General features: G+C 35.5%; 2 protein-coding genes across 30 annotated transcripts in view; one reads left to right on the plus strand and one right to left on the minus strand.

Annotated features, from left to right (window-relative positions):
- The window catches only part of NEXN (nexilin F-actin binding protein), a 52080-nt gene extending 42155 nt beyond the window's left edge, over positions 1-9925 (plus strand). For 3 of the 7 annotated variants that reach the window (XM_018045659.1, XM_018045662.1, XM_005678200.3), the window contains 4 exons: positions 4561-4782; positions 8927-9112; positions 9373-9730; positions 9830-9925. In XM_018045659.1, the coding sequence (XP_017901148.1) occupies positions 4561-4782; positions 8927-9112; positions 9373-9730; positions 9830-9843 (780 nt within the window). In that variant the 3' untranslated portion in view covers positions 9844-9925. Of the gene's footprint in view, positions 1-4560; positions 4783-8926; positions 9113-9372; positions 9742-9829 lie in introns of those variants that run through there. The other 4 variants (XM_018045658.1, XM_018045660.1, XM_018045661.1 and 1 more) reach the window with 2 other exon arrangements.
- The window catches only part of FUBP1 (far upstream element binding protein 1), a 34822-nt gene continuing 21664 nt past the window's right edge, over positions 9956-23113 (minus strand). For 5 of the 23 annotated variants that reach the window (XM_005678208.3, XM_005678213.3, XM_005678212.3 and 2 more), the window contains 4 exons: positions 22159-22233; positions 16198-16257; positions 15971-16116; positions 15604-15737 (listed from right to left, as the gene is read on the minus strand). In XM_005678208.3, the coding sequence (XP_005678265.1) occupies positions 15696-15737; positions 15971-16116; positions 16198-16257; positions 22159-22233 (323 nt within the window). In that variant the 3' untranslated portion in view covers positions 15604-15695. Of the gene's footprint in view, positions 14320-15201; positions 15738-15970; positions 16117-16197; positions 16258-22158; positions 22234-23113 lie in introns of those variants that run through there. The other 18 variants (XM_005678219.3, XM_005678218.3, XM_005678214.3 and 15 more) reach the window with 12 other exon arrangements.

Here is a 23113-nt window from a genome sequence, read left to right on the forward strand (position 1 = left end):
ATAATCAATCTGATTTCAGTATTGACCATCTGGTGATGTCCATGTGTAGAGTCTTCTCTTGTGTTGTTGGAAGAGGGTGTTTGCAATGACCAGTGTGTTCTCTTGGCAAAACTCTGTTAGCCTTTGACCTGCTTTGTTTTGTACAAAAAAGACCTTCATGACCCAGATAATCACAATGGGGTGATCACTCACCTAGAGCCAGACATCCTGGAATGTGAAGTCAAGTGGGCCTTAGGAAGCATCACTACAAACAAAGCTAGTGGAGGTGATGGAATTCCAGTTGAGCCATTTCAAATCCTAAAAGATGATGCTGTGAAAGTGCTGCTCTCAATATGCCAGCAAATTTGGAAAACTCAGCAGTCACCACAGGACTGGAAAAGGTCAGTTTTCATTCCAATCCCAAAGAAAGGCAATGCCAAAGAATGTTCAAACTACCACACAATTGCACTTATCTCACACGCTAGTAAAGTAATGCTCAAAATTCTCCAAGCCAGGCTTCAACATTATGTGAACCATGAACTTCCAGATGTTCAAGCTGGATTTAGAAAAGGCAGAGGAACCAGAGATCAAATTGCCAACATTTGCTGGATCATCAAAAAAGCAAGAGAATTCCAGAAAAACATCTACTTCTGCTTTATTGACTATGCTAAAGCCTTTGATTACGTGGATCACAATAAACTGGAAAATTCTGAAAGAGATGGGAATACCAGACCACCTGACCTGTCTCCTGAGAAATCTGTATGCAGGTCAAGAAGCAATAGTTAGAACTGGACATGGAACAACAGACTGGTTCCAAATCAGGAAAGGAGTACGTCAAGGCTATATATTGTCACCCTGCTTATTTAACTTATATGCAGAGTACATCATGAGAAATGCTGGGCTGGATGAAGCATAGCTGGAATCAAGTTTGCCGGGAAAAATATCAATAACCTCAGATATGCAGATGACAACACCCTTATGGCAGAAAGGGAAGAACTAAAGAGCCTCTTGATGAAAGTGAAAGAGGAGAGTGAAAAAGTTGTTAGAACTCAACATTCAGTAAACAAAGATCATGGTATCCGGTTCCATCAATTCATGGCAAATAGATGGGGAAACAGTGTCAGACTTAATTTTTTGGCCTCCAAAATCACTTCAGATGGTGACTGCAGCCATGAAATTAAAAGGCGTTTGCTCCTTGGAAGGAAAGCTATGACCAACCTAGACAGCATATTAAAAAGCAGAGACATTACTTTACCAACTAAGGTCCATCTAGTCAAAGCTATGGTGTTTCCAGTAGTCGTGTATGGATCTGAGATGTGGAGTATAAAGAAAGCTGAGTGCCAAAGAATTGATGCTTTTGATCTGTGGTGTTGGAGAAGACTCTTGAGAGTCCCTTGGACTGCAAGGAGATGCATCAAGTCAGTCCTAAAGGAAATCAGTCCTGAATATCATTTGGAAGGACTGATGCTGAAGCTGAAACTCCAGTACTTTGGCCACCTGATGTGAAGAACTGACTCATTGGAAAAGACCCTGATGCTGGGAAAGATTGAAGGCGGGAGGAGAAGGGTGACAACAGAGGATGAGATGGTTGAATGGCATCACCAACGCGACGGACATGAGTTTGAGTAGGTTCCGGGAGTTGGTGACAGACAGGGAAGCCTGGCGTGCTGTAGTCCATGGGGTTGCAGAGTCGGACACGACTGAGCTGAACTGAGCTCATGGTGATTGCTCCAATGAATATGGACAAAACCAATTGAAAATCTTCTGAAAAGGATTCAACATTCCAGGTGCCATTACGAATATTCATGATTCGTGGGAAGAAAGAAGTCAAAACATCAAATTCAAAAGAGTTTAGGAAAAGTTGATTTCAACTCCATGGATGACTCTGAGGGGTTCAAGATCAGTGAAGGAAGTGACTGTAGATGTGGAAACAGCAAGGGAACACGAATTAGAAGTGGTCTCTGAGGATAGGAATGAATTGCTGAAATCTCATGATGAAACTTTAATGAATGAGGAGTTGCTTCATATGGGTGAGCAAAGAAAGTGGTTTCTTTAGATGGAAGCTACTCCTGGTGAAGGTGCTGTGAAAATTGTTAAAATGACGACAAAGTGTTTAGAATACTGAATAAACTTAGTTGATAAAGTACTAGCAGTTTTTAGATTGACTCAAATTTTGAAAAACATTCTACTGTGGGCAAAATGATATCAAAGAGCATTGTAAGCTAGAGACACGATTCACAAAAGAAACAGTCAATTGTTGCAGCACACTTCATTGTTGTCTTATTTTAAGAAATTGCCACAGCCACTCCAGCCTTCAGCAATTACCACTCTGATCAGTCAGCAGCCATCAACACTGAGGCAAGAATATCCAACAGCAAAAAGATTACGACTCACTGAAGGCTCAGATTAGCATTTTTAGCAATGTTTTAGGTTATGTACTTTGTTTTTTCTAGACATAATGCTATTGCACACTTAATAGACTATAGTATAGTGTATGCACTGGGAAACCAAAAAATTCATGTGACTCACTTTATTAAGATGTTTATTATGATGGTCTAGAATTGAATTCACAATATTCTCAAGGTATGCCTGTATTATAGACTCTACAGCAGCTTGTGCCCACATAGGACTCCAGACTCAGAAGGGTCACACTTAGGACTTAGTGTTCTGAGGTTGTCTCTGAAATTTAGAGTTTATCTTTGAATCTCCGTGTTATAAATAAAAGCAGTTGGACAGTGGAGCCTGCACTAGTCTTGGAGCCTTGCCTCAACCACTCCTCATGATGTCTCTCTGCTTGTGTCTATGGTGGGCTCTTGGCACCTCTTCTACCTCCTGATGCCGCAAAACCCTGTTTAACCTTCTTCCTACTGCTGGACACCTCTTTGCTCCATCTAGATGGCCAAGCAGTTAGAGGGGAGAGTGAGGGAGGAGGCCAGCATTCTACTGTCACCTTAGGCTTCTGGCTGCGCAACGGGCCACAGCAGCAACACAAGCAGCATTCTAGGATGCATGCACAACCCCATTGCTTGGGGTGAGGCGAGCACCCCAACTCAAGTAGGACTGGTAGTGTAATGGCATGTTTAACTGACTCTGGGGGGACTTCTTGCCAGCTCCTGATCTAGGAACTGAGTGGGTTCCTTCACAGAGGTTGCAGTCTCTTTGAAGCTGACTCTGTCATGGGTTGGAGCAGTTGACCTGTAGGGATATTTACTTCCTTGCCCAAATCGACCAAGAGGCTACAAGTGCTGTATATATAGTTAATAAGAAAATACAGTGAATATGCTACAGGAAAATACTGCAAGGTCTAGCCTTGGAATAAAAAAAAAAGTAATAGGATTTATTTTATAAAGGAAGCTGAAAATGAATTGTCTGTCTAGAAAAATGAGGTAAAACTAGAATTTTAGTATACTATTGAGAAGTAATCTAATTAATATATGGCAAGTTAACTGTTGGACATTCTGGTGCTACTCTGCTGTCTGGGAGTTTTCAATCAAGTAGAAAGCCAATTTCAAGATTACTCAGATTGTAACTGATTAGTCAACCATTAATTTTGATCAGCTACCTGGGAACCACTGTGATATGATACAATGTCATAACTGTTAATTTCTATTTTAGGAGTTGCTCATTTTCTCCCAGATAGACCAAAATGTGGAGGTAGTATGAGGAATAAACTTTCTCCCTTTTGTTGAATCAAAAAATTAAGCCTCATGTCAACATCATCCACTGTAACTCTCCCTGCATACCATTCGCCCCTACCCAAACTCCAGTCCCACCTTTTTATTTCTCTGCCTGGAACTCTAGGTCTTCCCTAGAAGTGTACCAGGAATAACTGGAATATTCTACTCCTCCATTAGGATTTAGTGTAAGAAGTATACAAATACTTTATATTTGTGAAATATACAATATTTTGTGAAAAGCAAAGGGAAAACTTGAATAAAAAGTATTCAAGATACAATGGTATAAAGAACTGGAGCCTGATTTTCACTGAGTCCTTATCTTTCTTGGCAGAATATAGAGAATACAAGTGATATGTAGCAAAATGTAAGTGTATCTGTAGAAATGCTTAATTCAGAGTATTGAGTGATATTTGACTATCATCAAATCAAAGGCGGGAGTAATTTTTAGAGATACTGTGGCTCTATATAGAGATGAAAAAAATCATGTCCAGTGGACTGAGACCAGGCAAAAGGCGACACAGTATCAGAGTCAGAATTAGAACTTCTTAGCCCAGTGATTTTTAAAAATTTAATTTACCTCCCCCTAAAAGATTCCTCTACAATTTCTCATAAAAGTTAATCCTCATATGCCTATTTTAGTTTTAGCAGGTTATAATAGAATATTAATAAGCTTTTCAGGCATAGTCTCTAGTTAAGTAGTATTTTAAATAAAGTAAGATGTTATCTGAAGTCTGAAATTTGTAGCACTACTTTTAATTAGTAAATTTAGGCATAGTGTTTAGGGGAAAAGTTACTTATAACATTTAGTTTTGGTTTCGAATAAGAAATAGTGAACTTTCTGGATAACTTAAGTACAAACTCATCTTATGGTATTTAATATATAAAAATCTTAATTTTTTTGTAGGAAGAGGAAGAAAATGAAACCTTTGAACTGAGCAGGGAATATGAAGAATTAATCAAATTGAAAAGGAGTGGTTCTATTCAAGCTAAAAATTTAAAAAGCAAGTTTGAAAAAATTGGACAATTGTCTGAAAAAGAAATTCAGAAAAAGATAGAAGAAGAACGAGCAAGAAGAAGAGCGATTGACCTTGAAATTAAAGAGAGAGAAGCAGAAAACTTTCATGAGGTATATATGTATATATAGTTTTATATTTAAGTCGTAATACAATAGTGATGATGAATTTAACAGAAGTAACAATGACTTCGAAATGTGTTGGTACTTACAATTAACCATCAGAGTATATAATAATCTGGGAATTAATAAAGAGCAAAATCACAGATTTCGCTATTCTAGTATTATTCCAAAATGACTTTGGAACAGAGAGAATGAGAGCCTATAGTGAACATCAAATGGTTCACTCTAGCAAAAATAGCTCAAAAGTAAATATTTATTGGCACAAGTTTTTACTTTGAATCAGTAGGAACCAGTGTATATTTGAGTTAAACTCTAGGGATTATTCATACCTACTTAAAGATGAGGCCAACAAAGCCTATGAGATCTGCTCAGTCATGCTAAATCATTCAGGATCAGAGCCTGAATAAAAATTCAGGTGATGTGAATTTGAAGTACCTCTGGCAACCCACTCCAGTACTCTTGCGTGGAAAATTGCATGGACTGAGGAGCCTGACAGGCTACAGTCCATGGGGTCAGGGAGTCAGACAGGACTGAGTGACTTCACATTCACATGTAAAATTAGGAGGTACTCACTAGATGACCATAATGTCCCTTCCAGTTTAAGGACTAGTTCCATGATATGAATATTGGTTTAAATAAGATCTGGAAAGCTTATTGTCAGAATTGCCATTTTGTTGTATCTAACACATACTCTTCTAAAAATTCATTCTCACCAAATATTCAACTATAATACAAGTGTGAAAATTTGGGAGGGCATTCAGAGATTGTTGAATAAAAATGATGAAACTATGGGCAAACTCCAGAACTATAAGCAGTTCATCGAGACAGGGAGAATGCGAGCACAGCACAAGGTAATGAAGACACAAGCACCAGCAAGATGACCCATCTTAGATGCCATGGTAAACAACTTTATTGGGGTGCACCAAAGGGATTTTTAAAACATGGAATGATATTATCAAATAGGCATCTTCATTGCATGATCATGTTGAAGCTAAAGATGGTTTTGGATTCATGCATTAAAGAATTATTTGAAAGCCTACTAAGTTCCAGGGACTGTTCTGGACACCGGGGCTACACTGGCAAATAAACCTGCATGAGTCCTGGCTCAAATGTGTTTAGAATCATCTGACAGGTGTAGGAGTGTAAAATAATGACTGGGAAGTAAAGTCACATGGTGAAGTGGAAAATAGTTTCAATTATAGGTGATAGGATAAAAGGTTGTAAAACTAGGAGTTGTTAACTGAAGGGCCTTCTTAACCTTGCAGGCACTGATTTAGGAACAATGTTAGTAATCAGTTTTAGGACAGAGTATAAAAAGCTAGCTTAAAGAATCCTGGGGTCGTGGAAGGATGAACTGGGACAGGGTAATGAAGTTGGGGGCAAGGGAGAAAAACTGAGTTACAGACAGGTGGTTGCTGAGAAGGCTAACATTTCTTCAAGATTACTTGGGAAACTAGATACAGAGAATTCAGGAAGTCTGGAGAGGAGGGGTGGATGAACAAATTTTTTTGGACCTGTGAAGTTTGAGCTATATTTGGACAGGTAATGTCAGTCTGAAACACAGGTATTGAGCTCAATTAAGAGGCAGGAGCTAAAGACTGTAACTTTTCTGGATACTATTTGAAAGTACAGATGTAGATACAGCCATCTTGAAAGGGTTAATAGTTGTCAGATCAATAAAATCCTGGAAAACACGAACATTCAGTGGATGGATGGGCCACAAGATTAGGTGATTCCTTAGAGATAAATCACAGAAAGTAAAGAATTTAAATCAGAATGCACTTGCCCCCCTTCATTTCTGGTTAAATGTAGTGAAACCTCAGAGCAGTCACACCTAGCCCTATAAAATTTGTAGGTAAGAATAAAAGAAATGATGCTGGTGGTTGCTTGCTTTAATGCTGTTACTGGCTCTCTTGTATAGAGGGACGTAAGATTAGGACCTGGCTGACTCTCTAACCCATGAGGATGTCCTGAGTTGAGTTTTCTGTCAGGAACCTGACATTCTTATCTCAATAAACTAAGGGTCACTGAAATATTGTATTAGCATAGTTTTGGCAGAGTCGAGTCAACTTCCAGGGTAGGACTTGTCCCTTCTATCTGATCGTTTCAGGTTTCCTTCTTTAGAAAATGCCTTCTTTATATTCCAGACATCTTTCAAGGCCTAACTCATTCATGTAAACTTACCTAATCTAATAATTCCATCCCAGCTCCTGTAGCCCTTAACTGTACCAACATTTGGTACATAAATCACTTAACTGCCTAATAGGCGTGTTTAATTTTCTAGTTAGATTCTCCAGAACCATTCTTTACATTTTATCCCAAATTCACTGCTTAATTGTACTGCCTGTAATATCCACATGCTGCTGCTGCTACTGCTGCTGCTACTAAGTCACTTCATTCGTGTCTGACTCTGTGCGACATGCTGGTACCAATACCGTACGAAGAATGCACCTAAAGAACAAAGATCATTCCATTTATAACCTAATTCTCAGTAGATCCATTTCCTGTTAAAACTTCTAACCTGGCTTTACAGGGATTCAAGGAAAGGCAACTGTACTTAATAACTGTAAGACTATTCATAAACTTTCTCCAAGTTAACTTTTACTTAAAATTTATTTTCTAAAGGCAGGTTTTAGGTAACCACTTAAGTAAAATTTATGAGTTTACACAAATCTTTATACAAAAATCTAGAAGGCAAGTTAAGAGGGAGGGATTTAGTCGGAATAGTAGTTGTTATACTTGCTGAAATACACTATCTTGAAGATTTGTTAAGCAAAGAATAACATTAAACATTCAGTGTGAACAGAGGTCCATTTTTCTTTCCATGTATGTCTCAGAAAAGTCTGTTGAGATAAAACATCAGTTTTTTCATTTGCTTCTTAAACAAGCATACCATTGTTTAACATGTATTTTTTACCCTATCTTTTAAATCTAACAGGAAACAATCATATTAATAAAATTCATTAGCAATAGTGGTAGTCTGGTATGTTTATCAACTGAAGGCTAAATAATGGCATGAACAACAGAATTTACCCATCAAGTCTCTAATTATGTCTGACAGCCTAGCATTTTCCAGTATCAAATAAAAACTGGATTCCGGAGAACCAGGAAAACAGCCCAACTTACTTTTAACTTCTACATTCATTGGAGCTGTGGTGCAACACTTCAAACTATAAAACATTGATGAACCAATTATTTTTCTTATACAGGCAATTATTTTATAGCTTATTTCAAAATTTTATTTGGTTGCATAGGACATCTGGAAGTAATTTCCTCATAGTACTTTGAAATACAAATGGTGAGATTTCTAGATAAACTCACAAGAGTCTAAGTAGTTTAGAGACCAAGAGTCAACTACAACCAAGATATTTTTGAAACCATGGGTTAACTATACTCACAAGACCCCATTCTACTAAAACTGCCCTCAAAGGTGAGTGACCTTCTCATCACCAAACTGGTTTTACAGACGCACTACCTGACAGTTCAAATTCTACTCTTATATTACCCCTTTATTTTCATGGCTTCCAACTCTTACCCCTAAATAAACTGACACAGAACTATATTTCCTCAGTTTCCCCAAGTTTCAGTCATTGCCTCTTTCAACAGTTGTCTTCCTATTTTATTCTACCTGTAAACATTCTTCTGTCATTGCTTATTGATAAATTATTTACTGGATGGAATTCATCTCAGTTATTTTTACAAAAGGGTGAGGAAGAACTCATCAAGTGGAAAGTAACAAAACTGCATTTCTGTACTATGTAGTAGGGTAAAGAGTTATGTGGAGACTCTTATGAAAGTATTTTAATAATTGTTAGTAGTGTATGATTTCCTCATCCTTTTCTTTACTCAGTACTATTAACAAGCACTGAGATTTGGTCGGGCAAATAAAATACACTAGGACTCCAGAGACAATGTGCGATATTTACACTGGGAGAACAATTTCAACTGTTAAAGAGTATTTCACAAGTGAACTTTCATCTTTCCTAAACTGGGGGACAGTCTGCAGTGTAGCAAATGGCATAACCCAAACATGTTAATTTTCTTGTGCCTAGGCATCTTCGAAACTATTAACATTTTAGTTCTTGTTGGTTTTTAGAAAGTAAACAATTCTTACTCTTGGCCCCTTTTTGTAAAGGAGGAAGATGTTGATGTTAAGCCTGCAAAAAAAAGTGAGGCTCCATTTACTCATAAAGTGAATATGAAAGCTAGATTTGAACGTATGGCTAAAGCAAGAGAAGAAGAAGAACAAAGAAGAATTGAAGAGCAAAAGTTCCTACGCATGCAGTTTGAACAAAAGGAAATTGATGCAGCACTACAAAAGGTACCAGGCTTTCATATCCTTTCTTTTCCAAAGATGATTTCTGAAAAACAATGAAATTTAAGGGGGATTAAAAACACATTTTAATAGCTTTCAAATCAGTGACATGTTAATGTAAAACACACTTTATAGTAAGCACACTTACATGTTCTTTACTTGGGGGGGGCGGAATATATCTACCTCCAAATGCTATTACTAAATCACTGTCCTGAAAACATGACTACAGTATAAATGCCAACCTGAATGCATTTATTTTAATACAGAAACGAGAAGAGGAGGAGGAAGAAGAGGGTAGCACCGTGAATGGGTCTACCATTGAAGATGAAGAGCAAACCAGATCAGGAGCTCCATGGTTTAAGAAGCCTCTAAGAAACACATCGGTTGTAGACAGTGAGCCAGTTAGATTTACTGTTAAAGTAACAGGAGAACCCAAACCAGAAATTACATGGTGGTTTGAAGGAGAAATATTGCAGGATGGAGAAGACTATCAATATATTGAAAGAGGAGAAACTTATTGCCTTTATTTACCAGAAACTTTCCCAGAAGATGAAGGAGAGTATATGTGTAAAGCAGTGAACAGCAAAGGATCTGCAGCTAGTACCTGTATTCTTACCATTGAAAGTAAGAATTAATCACTCTTTGAATCTAGAACTTTCATTCTATTTAAAAATATTTTTCTTAAAAAAAAAAAAAAATCATTTTTCTTCTTCTCTTTTTTAGCTGACGACTACTAGGTCCCCTTCCCTCTCCCTGGAACACACCCTCTCTCTCCGACTTTCTTACTACATCCATCTTTTCTGTGGCGGGGCCAAAAAAGGAAACTGGAAGTGCCACTGTGTTGACTTCTTATTCCTTTCCCTAACAGTCTTCAAAAAACAAGCTCATCTAAAAAATACCTTTTTCCTTTCCAAAAGAGCACCAGATTCATCACCCCATTTTGCAGTGTAAGTTAATGTGTAATTTAATGGGGCAAAGGGGGGAATTCACTCAATTATTCTATCTGAACCTATTACAAACGCTGTGTATTTTTCATGTTTACAGCATTAAGTTTTAAAGAAATTGTAAACAGGACACATTTTGCATGAAAAGATTATCATTTATGAACTAGTCACACCTAAAATTAGTCTGAAATAGATGAGTTAGTGAATTTGGAACCTATCAATTTAAGTGGGCTTTTCCCCTCAGTAGTGTATCATTTTGGTTGTTGTAATTTCAAAGTCTTTCTGGAGCAGAGAGATGAGGGGGAAGGGTTGTCGTTTCTCCCTCTATGCAGAGAGAACACAAAACAAGAATTAGAAGACTTTTAAGGAACAACTGTCAGAGCAAATCTGATGGATACCACTGCCCAATACGGAATGTTGGGAATATCAAACATGTATTTTTCAAATCTGTGTAATATATATTCAGCTTATAAAAAGCAAATTTATGTTGTGACTTTCCTGAGCATATTATATTTTAATGAGAAAACTTTGTATTAATAGTTCATGCAGAAGAAAACATAATCAAAGATTTTCAGATCTAAGAGAATTAATTAGATGTAGGGGAAAATGGCACAATCATCAATTTTGAGTTTTTAAAGTGAGTTTGTAAATAATTAGCTATCATGTTCTATTATCAAGTTGTTTTATATTTTAGTTTTCTGGAAAACAATTTTATTTTACAATGTAAACCCATAATAAAGTCACTTCTGTATTTAAGAAAAGAGACAAACACTCTTTTATAATATTCACCAATGTACATTTATTTTCTTTATTGAGGAAACCATAATCAATACAAAATTACAGCAATCATGTACCCCTTTACATACAATGGTATTAAAACAAACTAAACCACAGTTTGTAAAGTATTCAATTTACCTCAAGTCCAAGCTGCATCTCCCTAAGACACTGTTCCCATCACAGTAGCCATTTTAAGCCAATCTTCTTTTTACACGGGTAGTTTCTGTAGAGAACACTTTTCTCAGGACGAAAATGCATTGAGCATGCATAAGAAAAAATATATATATGTGCAAATACATTTATGAGTTCCTATAAGGGGTATCACTGAAGAAAATAAAATCCTGGGACATATTTGCTTTCTTAAAAGCACCAGTTTTAAAAAAAATCCCTCAGAAGTTTATACTGTGGCAAGAAAACTCACATGACGAAACAAAAAATAAGGTTATTTTCAGAATCAAAATTATCTTTAGGTATTGTTATAATACATTTTAAAGTGAGGCAGAATTTTCAGAAAATAAAAAGACATCTTCATTAACTAGTAATTTCTACAACCTTATTCTAAAGAACATAACTTTGCAGGTAGAAGTGGTTCTCCTGGCAAGAGTATTCAAACAAACATTTTCACTTCTGAATATATTCCTATCTTCCTCTTAAGGTATTGTTTACTCCTACACAAACCCACTCCTGTAAATTAACTACTCAGGTATTTGTCTAAGAATATATTTTACAATGCTCATAAACAACTAGTATTAAATGACTAATTTTAGTATTAAAACCATTTTCATTTATTAAAAATAAAAGTATACTTCCCATTTCTAAGAGAAACATCAAACTATAAGAATTCTAATTATCACCACACTATGAAATCTTAAAAACAAAAACATATTGTCAAGTTTAAGTGCTAAATAAATCAATTTCAAGCCAAACATTGTCTCTACCACTCCTAACACCACTGCATTCAAATCAACTGGCTCACCTTTTCTGCTTTCCATTTATTTCAAGGTTAAGATTAGCGCCATTTAAAAAATGCCTGCAGTATCAATGAAGGCTTATGCTAATGAATAAAAAAATTCTCATGAGATAGAAACAATGCCCCAATATCTATTAGCATTCATATGTATTTTCTTTTATAAAAATGCAAACTACAACTAAGCAAAACTTGACAGGCTCTTAAAGTTCAAAGAGCTCCTTTATATTATCAATTTTAACATTGAGTATTATTGAGTATTAAAACACATATACACACACATAAATGTGGTGCAATAACTATATATAACTTTCAAAATTTAACATTTCATGGAACATTTAAGATCAAGTGAATAGCACTTTAAAATGAAAAGTGATCAAAAGCAGGTACAGTACACCCTGTATCATATTACGTATGGGAAAACATTTCATTTTTCTCAGTTACGATTTGCCAATTTTACCTTCTACATTGAGCCCTTCTATGGTCCATGCTCATCGGCTCACCAATGGCATACACTCAAAGGATTCCTCTTTATGGGTAACTATCTCAGGACCTGATTTTATGAGCTATGATTTGGTGCTTGCAGCATCTTCAGCACTGTGTGTGAAAATGAAGGCAGTATTTTTGAATATTTTTCTTTGTTGCAAAGATAAGCAGGAGTTTTAAAAGGATCAGCACATTTTAGAAATCGAATAAACAAAACTGATATGATGCTGCTTTAATACATTCATCTTAACTCAAAATATTTACCAGTTAAAATTATCTACAAGAACACACAAACATTTAAAACTGGCAAAAAATAAAATAAATGCAGCGTCAAGTTATTAAAGTATTATAAATCAGAAAAATATTGGTTGCTATATAGATTATGAAAGGTTATTTGCTATACAGTTAACATTTCACTGATGCACATGCCTTTTATCAAACATACTGCCAGTATTTCTTGTGTATATAAGTAAAGAGTTAGGAAAACTGAGTTGTCTTAAGGAAAAAAGGTCATAATAAAACTCTGACCCATAACGCCCTTACTGAATTGCTATAGTTCAAGAACAAGAAAAAAAGTAAAGACTCCATAGCTTTGGAGAGCAAAGAAAATGTCTTGTCAATCATAAACAGACTGTGAAGGCTGTTGAAGTTTTTGACCAACTTATCTCCTAAACCTTGAGAACTATGTAACTTTCCTTTTAAAATCCTAACAATTTCTCTACATTAGGGAAAAGATTATAAAAAGTTTGGATGTAGTTTAATTACAGCAGCAATCTACTCATAATTTTCTTGTTTTAATAAAAAGAAAAATCAAAATAAAAACATCACCTAGAAAAGTAAACAGTTGTTTGAACAACTTACAGACTTTCCACTGAAATGGTAGCATAAATAACAAAATACATTTTGGGGAAGCAGTAGCAGATTGCTTTTGAATACACAACCACAAAAACCTCACAGGGACAACATTAATGTACTGAAATATTTATTTATATATGTCCTTAGGTTGTGCTTACCTGTTGCTTTTTGCAGCAGAACCTAAGGTGGAAGGTCTGGGAAGGCACTGTGAAGTATAAATAATTGCACTGTTTGCAATTAATAAAGATTTTAAACCTTAAATGAATCAAAATCAACAGCCTCCAATTCGTGAGTTATGATACTGAATCCAACTGAAAACTCTCTCTTCAGTTTAATTAATAAATGCACCACTTTCCTAAAAGGTCATCTATAAAACAGTATCATGCAAAATACTGAAACTGTTCACATCAATACCCTACTCTTAAACAGATAACTCCTTAACTATTAAAACTTCAAACTAGAACTACATATCCATATCTAAATAAGGGCAAGGGAAGAAGTCACTCTAGGTTCTATAAGATAGTCAAAAACATTTCAAAATAGCTACAATGAACTGTACCGCTATTTTCTACCCTATAAATAATCTCAACATTCATGTCCTGTACATCTTCCTTTTATAGTATATTCAGAACAACAAATGGTGCTCCCCTACCAACGAAAGAGCTAGTATATATATTTAGGAAATGGTATTAAAACCACTACATTGCTTAATATTGCAAACTGAAAACCACCCTGTCTGATACATTTCAAGTCTTTCATATTAATATATAAGATATGCATTATTTTACACCGAAAAGCAATATATTTTAGGAGCACCAATGAGTAATACTATTCAACTTTGTTAATGATGAGTTTTCTTTAGCTATAGCTAAAGCATATCAAAAATACTTACCCATTAAGCTCACTTAAAAAAAATACAGACCTATGAATATTCTATGTTAAATTAAGAAGCAGTTATGGTTTCCAAGATATAAGCACTGTATTCCAACATAATATTCAAACAAAGTATGGCATTTGCATTATGTGGAACATTGACAAAAAGATACTGTTGCAGTTCATCAATTTGTCATTCTGATGTACTTACAGTGCAATGCTCCTTGAAGGAACACAATCAAGGATGATACACAGCACAGTCCTCCTCACCCCTACAGAGCTAGTTCTATACTGGCTGGATCAAACCTGCACTTCAACAGACAATGGCAAGACAGACTGTATTTGCATGTAGTCTAATATATTAATATGCAAAGAGCCAACAAATATGCAAAGAGTAAAACAATGGATTTCAACAAAATATCAGAACTTCAGCATGAGTGTTATAGAGTAATAAAATGATTTCAAGTACATAAAAAAATTAAGTTGATTCAATGATTGGACTTGTGCATTTACAAAACAAAGCTTATCTATACTGCAAAAAGGAAAAAAAAAAAAAAAAGGAAAAAATAGCTCAAACATTTTCATACCGCAATAATGTTTCAATGGCAGATGCACTGTAGCTATACTTTTTGCATACTATTCACTTTTTCTACCCTACATTTAGAAAGAAACACACTAATATTGCATACCTTGCAAGAGCTCCTTTACATGAAAAAAAAAAAAAACTGTTCTTATTATAGACTACTCATATTTACTATTTCAAAACTGTTTAAAATTAGTTATGCTGAAACAGTCTTGGAAATCAAGTAATTATCAAATTAAAAACAGAAAGGTTAACTGTTATAGCAGCAGTACAGGTCTGAAACAGTGGTCATGTATAAAAGGAAATTTCACTGTTAATGCAATGGAAGTATGCCAAAAGATCATTGTACACACATGCAGTTTTTAATCAAACAGAAGGAAAAAAATGAAGATATCAGGATTACTTGTGCTGAAAACAGCCAAATACAATAAATGGAAAAGATCCTTCAATCTACTACTATACTGCAAGGGGGAAGAAAACATGCCAGTGTTTAAAAACTCAAATTAATATTTCATGGGGAAAGCTTATATATTTGTGTATATGTATCTTAATTTATCATTACTAAGAAATTATGAATTCTTTAAATACCCACATATCCAACTTACCGACACAGGAGGTTTCATATCATTTATTGTAAAGCACAAAACAGGCATTTTAAAAGTGAAAGTATACATTGAAAAAAGTACATTTATATCACAAAGCATTAACCACATAATAGTTGCAAATACATTTGCTGGAATGTGTACATCTACACTAAATACTAAAAACAAACCAATTTTCATTTCTACACAGAAATATTAACCTCCTATCAGTAGTGATAGATATTTTGTACATTTTCAAAAAAAAAGAAAAAAGAAAGGAAGAAAGAAAGAAAGGAAAAACACTATTTAAACCAAAAACAAAATTAAGATCTTCATCAAGCCGTCTGCATCCATATATTTAACAAAGGTTTTTTTCCCCCACACAATGAAGCAAATACTGTATTGTCCACTTCTTATTATTGGCCCTGTGCAGAAGAGATACATAAGAAATACACAAAAAGTTAAAGAAAATCCTTTAAATGGAGCTAACTCAGGAGTGAATCCTCTAAGAAAGAAAAACTGGTTAATATAAATGATGGTGGCTTCTTGCATGATTTGCAAATCCCTGGGGGAAAAAAGTTTATTTTTAAAATCAAAGGCATTATAGAAATATTCAGCACTCAGATGCCAGAAAGCATTATAAAAAACCAAACAAAAAACCCAAAACAATATATCACAGTACTTCATTTATAGTTTTGCCAGATAAAAATTTAAAAGGCAAACAGAATCCCAGACAAAAGTAAACATGCATAGAACATGACTGAAGTTGAAATCAGCACATTAGCAAACTTATTATACCTGAGGTGCTGGAGGATGCTGTGGCATTCCCTGGGGACTTGTCTGGGCATAGTAGGCTGCTTGTTGTCTATAGTACTCAGCCCAGGCTGCACTATAATCTGGCTGACCACCTGGTGGAGCACCAGTAGGAGCAGGAACTGCTTGACCTTTTGAGAAAACAGAACAACTTTGTTGCTGTAACCACAATTAAAAGCCCCAAAGAATCTCATTTCTAATAAAAACAATACCTTGCTTCTTGTAATATTCCTCCCAAGCCTTTGAATAATCTTGTGTCTGCCCTTGTTGACCTAAAAAAAACCCCCTAAATTTTAATACAAAATTATATCCACTGTAAGTACAGGTTATAAAGACAAAAGCACAGAGGGTCAGAATTGCTCCTGTTCTATTTTTCATATTTCTTAGTGTCAAAAAACTACTCTGTAATTTAAAAATCCAAATGCTCTTTAGTTTCTTTTTGCCATACTATCATAACTTTCAGTTCTTTAGCATTACTCTTTAATAAAAAACAAAACTATCTACATAGTTTCTTGATTCAGTCACAGTTTTTATAAACTGTTCATATTCTAAATTGAGTCTGAAACATGCAGTCCACTGTTCCCCAATGGTTATGTTCGGGGGAATGAATGGACCACTATTTTTGGTAGTTTTCTTCTCCATTCAGATTTGTTACACTACAAGTTTTAAAATAAAACGAAAATCTTCAATGAAGAGAAAGAATATTTCTTGAGAAACAAAAACCCAGTTAAAAGCTATTATTTTAAGATCTGGCCAAGATTTGTTGTTTCCAGATTAGTAACCTATAAACTATGTGTAACACTAATCTTCAAGATATCTTTTAATAAAACAAAATCAATGAAACACAAGGCTCAAGAGCTTTCAGAAAGAGGTCTTTTTTCTAGGTGACTTTCCTGAATTAAGAGACTAAAGAAACATAATCAAATGTAATACATGAAACTTGAGAGGGCTCTGCATTAAAAAAAAAAAAAAAGACAACCCCATCCATCTCTTACACACAAGTAGCTACAAGGCATTTTTTTCTGACAACCAGGGAAACTTAAATATTATTAAAAATTGATTTAGAGCAACAGCTTGCAACTTACTTTGAAATGGCTCAGGCACCAAAACAAGTATATATACACAAAGTACGTATGACAAACTTTTTGAAAATGGTGAGTCTGGACAGAAAATATACATATAGGTGTTCGCTGTACTGGTTTTCCAACTTTCTGAAGGTATTAAAAAAATTAAAAGTTGGGGAGAAAGAGAACATAATTTTTCCTATTTAAGTTCTTTATTTGAACAGAATTTTATTTATTTTGTAACTCATTTGACTTTATGACGTTATGGCAGCCAGACAAAAAATACTCAGAGAAAGCCGCTTTATGTTTGTTAGATGTGCCACCAAGGCAGTTTTAGAAAATAGTCTATTATCATCACAAAATTGGTTAAAGAATAAAAGCAACTGAGGAAATAAAAATTGAAGATGTATGACTTAAAATACATAAGAAACTCCCCCTACTTATACAGGCAGCAGCACAGAGAAATTCTACATTCTCTTAACAAAATTATCATACTTTCATTTTCCATACTCCTTTTAGGAAATGAATTTAATATTTTGATTTTATGAGACACAATTCAAGTAAATCTAAAACCAGTTTCAGTATTTAGACAACTGCCAAATATCCTGGTACTAAGAATAAAAAACCACACAATTTTTTTTTTTTTTAAACCAGCTGCCCACTGGAAAGCCTTCTGACTTGAGGCCAAATTTATTTAAGGCAACAACAACGTCCACTTCAGGTTTAAAAACAGAACTAAACTTCACTAAAAGATACTCATTTTTAGAGAGGAAAAAAACTACAGTATCATGGAGACATATCAAGAAAATATCAAACTCAAATGTTCACTGAAACACCCCCAAACTCAAATATTCCTGTAAACCTGAAAGTAAACATGTTAAATTCCAAGAAACATAAACACCTGGTTAAGTCATCAACATCTGACACTCCAATCTTGAAAGCATCTGTAGAAAAATTCATTCCACTCCTATATGAAGGGCAAACACGCTTCTTTTTGCTCAGCTGAAAAGTAGGGAAAGAACTTTTCCCGTCTAATCTATTTATGTTTTGGATCTTCCATTCCTCTAGCCTCTTGCCCTTTGGAAAGGTATGTACTTAACTTGTCCCCTTTATTCTTTTCCTCAGTTCCAAAACTGTTTTGACGTGAGACAGTTTAGTTTATACTTCAGTAGAACATTACTTAACATTTATATATAACTTGACAATGTATGAAATCTTAATTTCATTTCATTCCAGAGATAAGACTTACCACCCTAGAGTTCACATGCAACATTCTATTACAGATTAAGACAGTTCTGCTTGAATAGATTCCATCCTCAGACACCTTTATCTTTCTCACAACCACTCTCTCCTGGCTCTTTTAAAGGCTTAAGGTATCATATACTAAGGGTTCAGAGTTCACCATATCAGTGCTTAACATTAAAAGGGCCTCCCTGAAGTCAAACTTATCCCCAAATGTCATCACTTACTCTCTTTCAAATGGAAACTTCCTATATCTCTATTTTGAAGCCCTGTTTCTCTTTAGGGAGTTTACTTCTGAGAAAGTTTCCTTTCATTCTAGCTTCAAAAGCACACACATCCAGATTACTGTCATTCCTTATATGGCAGCAATATGAATTTCTTAGTTTCTGTCAGTAACCCTCAAGAATCTCATCTTTAAGAATTTCTCTCCTAAGTTTTCTTTGTGCTAATTGCAGGTAATTTAGAATTGTCTTAGAAAACTAAGTTAAAAACAACTTGTCTGTTTTCAACAGAGGTCTATTTACTAATAAGCAAACTGAAAAACCTACAGTGTTATTGTGGATTTTCTTAACAGAAAAAGCTGAAAAGGCTTCAAAGTCTGGGACAGTTCTCCTAGTATGGTGACAAGGGCACTGGATGGAAACAGGACATTCAGAGTCCTAGGAAATCCTACCTCTGCCACTTGGAAGAGTAAAAATCTCTACAAATAAAGGAGTTGATTTGGAGATAAAGATCATTGTCTCTCCCTGGTATTCTAGTACTCTTTCCCTCCTATTTAAAAACATCAAAGATTCAACTGATTAGTTTTATCCTTTAAGGTCTCTTATTTGTAGTTATCCTAAAAAGGTCTTAAGGACAAGCAATGCACTTCGAAGAAATCCAAGTGGTTAAGCAATCAATCATATACCAAAACAATATCCAAAACAAAAGAGAACTTCCACAGGAAAAATAGACCCTGTAGCTATCATTAAGGGAGAAGGAAATGGCAACCTACTCCAGTGTTCTTGCCAAGAGAGTCCTGTGGACAGAGGCGCCTGGTGGGCTGCTGTCCATGAGGTTTCACAGAGTTGGACACGCCTAAAGCGCCTTAGCATGCATTCATGCATTGGAGAAGGAAATGGCAACCCACTCCAGTATTCTTGCCTGGAGAATCCCAGGAGGAGTCTGGCGGGCTGTCGTCTACCGGGTCGCACAGAGTTGGACATGACTGAAGCGACTTAGCAGAAACAGCAGCAGCTATCATTAAAGATCACCTAACATTATTTAAGATTTACATTTGAGGGGAATCATTCAACCAGTTCACTTTGCTCATAAAATTAACAGCTTATACTTGCAGCGCTACAGAAAAATAACAAGTGAAAAGAAGGCAAGGGTTAAGGAGGATCTTCAGTCAAACATAGTGTTTTAAGTTATTTCTATACCACCTTTTCCCACAAAGGTTTCAAGACAGACCAGCAGACTACCTCTATAATTACAATTTTATACAGCAGTCAGCAGGGAAAAGAACACAAACAACTTTTAAAAAGGCAAAGTGAAATGTCTACCCTTAAAAATAAACATTTGAATGGTTAGATCTTGCAGATTATACAACACAGTTTAGGTGAGTAACACGTGACTTTATTAAATACCTAAGTCTACCAACAGGGTTTGTTTTTACCCAATTTCAATATTAATGTAGGGATCATATAAAGCATACTGCCCATTGTGAAAATACAACTCTTTAACTTTTAGTAATGATGCTACTTCATAAAAGCTAGAATAACCACAGGTCACGACCACTATGCTGTTAAGGAAAGATTACTAACAGCATTCCCAGTTATTCTCAACAGTATCCCAATCTGGGCAGTAAGTTGTGTGATCACCCTAATTACAGTATTCTGTCTTGAAGTATTTTTAAAATTTCTTTTTGCAGAGTTTTAGTTGTTGTAGGTCTGCCTGAGATAAGCTGGGCCACAAAAACATAAATTAATGAATTTGTTACAATCTCAGGAATAACATACAGCAACTTTTCTAGAAAGCCTTTCTAACAGGAGAAATTATTTTTCTTTTTTTAAAAATACAAATTAGCTGTGTAAAACAGTCTTATCACCAGTTTTATGTACTTTTACATAAAGATTAATAGAATCACCATTCTGGAAATTTTTTTCTGTGAAAAATGGCAGATATTCTTTGGCAAATAACCCTGAAATTTACACTGAGAATCAATCACAAATAAGCTGTTATTTTATGATGAACCTACCACCAATAGATACTTTCAATATCAGTGCAGAATGGGCAAGTTTATGATTAGCTTGTCATTTAATTTTAAATGACTAAGAGAATAAGCACACGAGAAACAGCCAGATCTATCCAGAAGTACATCATTGGATATGAAATAGTCCCTGCAAAATGCAAACTTAGGAGAAGGTTCGGAACTTGGGCCTTAAAGAGTTCCAAAGTCTGGTTCCACCACTGTGTAGTTGTGTGACTTATTTCCCAATCTGTACATGTGTCAGTGAACAGACAGTAGCCCCCACACCACCCCATTCATGGTTTTGTTTTCTGCAGTGAAGTGACCTAAAGTCAACTGTGACCTGAAAATATTAAATAAACAATTCATAAGTTTGAGACTGCACATCATCCTGAATAGCAAGATGAAATCTCATGCGGTCCCTTTACCTGGCATATTCCACCCAATAGTCACTCAGCAGCCATCTTGTTTATATAATGTTGACTATCCTGGTATTGCAGTGCTTGTGTGTCCAAGCAACCTTTATTTTACTTAATAATGGCCCTAAACTGCAAGAGGAGAGTGATGCTGGCAATTGGGATATGACAAAAAGGCTTTTCCTTTAAGTGAAAAGGTAAAAAGTTATCTATTTAATAAGAAAAAAATTGTATGCTGAGGTTGCTAAGATCTACAGGAAGAACAAATCTATTAAACTGTGGCAAAAACAAATTCCAAGTTTTCCTGTCACTCCTCAAAATCCAAGTTACGGCTACAGTATGTGACACATAGTTACAGTGTGTGACATATGGTTGGTTAAGACGAAAAAGGCATTAAATTTGGACAAGGTATTTTGAGACAGAGGTCATTCATGTTCACTTTCACTCAATATACTCTAATTGTTCTATTTTATTAATGTTGTTACTCTCTTACTGTGCCTAATTAATAAACCTTATAATAGGAAAAAAGCATAGTAGATATATAGAGCTCAGGACAATCTGCACTTTCAGGAATCCATGAGGGGAAGTACTTCGAACATATCCCCCATGGGTAAGGGAGGGGACAGGGAACCACTGATATAGTATTTGCAAAGTACTTTTATTAACAACTGTACTCTCCATTAGAATATAATAACCAGAAGGGCAGAACTCCTAGGTGTTATGCCCACAATAACATTCTCAGCATCTATTTCTATGCTTAGCATGTAATACACGTTCTATGTTTATTGAATGAAGATAGCAATTCTAGGTGACTGTTTTTTTTCATATAAGCAAATGTTATTTAATTAACTGCCTTTATCACTGTAGGTCACTTCTGTATCTGTTTATTTTGCAGCAAAAAATAACACTGCACACAACCAATTATTGCTTGGTGCTCCATATTTTAGTTTCAATTAGTAAGTGGCTGATAAATGTGTTTAGAAATATAGTTTCTTAACCATAATTTAAACAATGATTTGTAACGACCATGATACTTCTGAGAGTTCAGCGATTTTGGAATGTATCCTTCTACACGTCAAGATTTTTAATTACTGGATGAAAGAAGTCCAAAGTATTAAAACCATGGAAAAAACATGCTTTTTATCAAAACCTTTAACCTTTTAGCGTGGTATTTACTGAATATTTTAATAAAATGCATAAAAAATAAAATGTAGAACATACCCATTTTCTTGTAGTACTCTTCCCAAGCCTTGGTATAATCAACCTGTCCAGCTGGAGCTGGATTCTGCTGATCTCCTTATTCAAGAAATACATAAAAAAATTATGATTAAGGTTTTTAGAAAGCAATTCTGGCCCTGCTGGGGTTGTTGTGTGTATGTGTGAGAGGAGTTGGGAGTAGTCTGTCATGGGGAATGAGAAGAGGGAAATGCTGTGTGGTAGTGGCATCCTTGCTGGTGCCAAAGACCCACCCAGGATTCTGGGGGAACAGAGATAGTGGGCAGAGAGATGGTCTATCTATTTAGAAGAGTAGTTACACTGAGCATATAAGTAAATTCATGGGTCAAATAAGAAAACACACTGAAGACACCAGGTCTTTCACCATGTATAAGCATGGAAAATAGAAAAGCTAGGAAAAAACTTTCAAGTCTTAGAATAGAATTGCAGGTTATATGAATGTACAGTTTAAAAAATATATACACATATGGATATTTATGTATTTTTATATGTATGCAGGGAGAAGGCAATGGCACCCCACTCCAGCACTCTTGCCTGGAAAATCCCATGGATGGAGGAGCCTGGTAGGCTGCAGTCCATGGGGTCACTAAGAGTTGGGCACAACTGAGAGACTTCACTTTCACTTTTCACTTTCATGCACTGGAGAAGGAAATGGCAACCTACTCCAGTGTTCTTGCCTGGAGAATCCCAGGGATGGGGAGCCTGGTGAGCTGCCGTCTCTGGGGTAACACAGAGTCGGACATGACTGAACTGACTTAGCAGCAGCAGGTATGCATGCATGTAAATTCATTTCCTAGCTCTGCACACTGTATGGAGCTAGTAGCAATAACACCTCAGTGGCAACGAACACAACTATCTAGCTTCTAAATATCATCATCTACTAAAAAACATCAGGGCTCCTTGGAAAAATGGTTAATTCAAGGGCTGAAGCTCCAAAAGC

This window comes from Capra hircus, chromosome 3, assembly GCF_001704415.2.
Source record: "Capra hircus breed San Clemente chromosome 3, ASM170441v1, whole genome shotgun sequence".
NCBI classification, from domain to species: Eukaryota; Metazoa; Chordata; class Mammalia; order Artiodactyla; family Bovidae; genus Capra; species Capra hircus.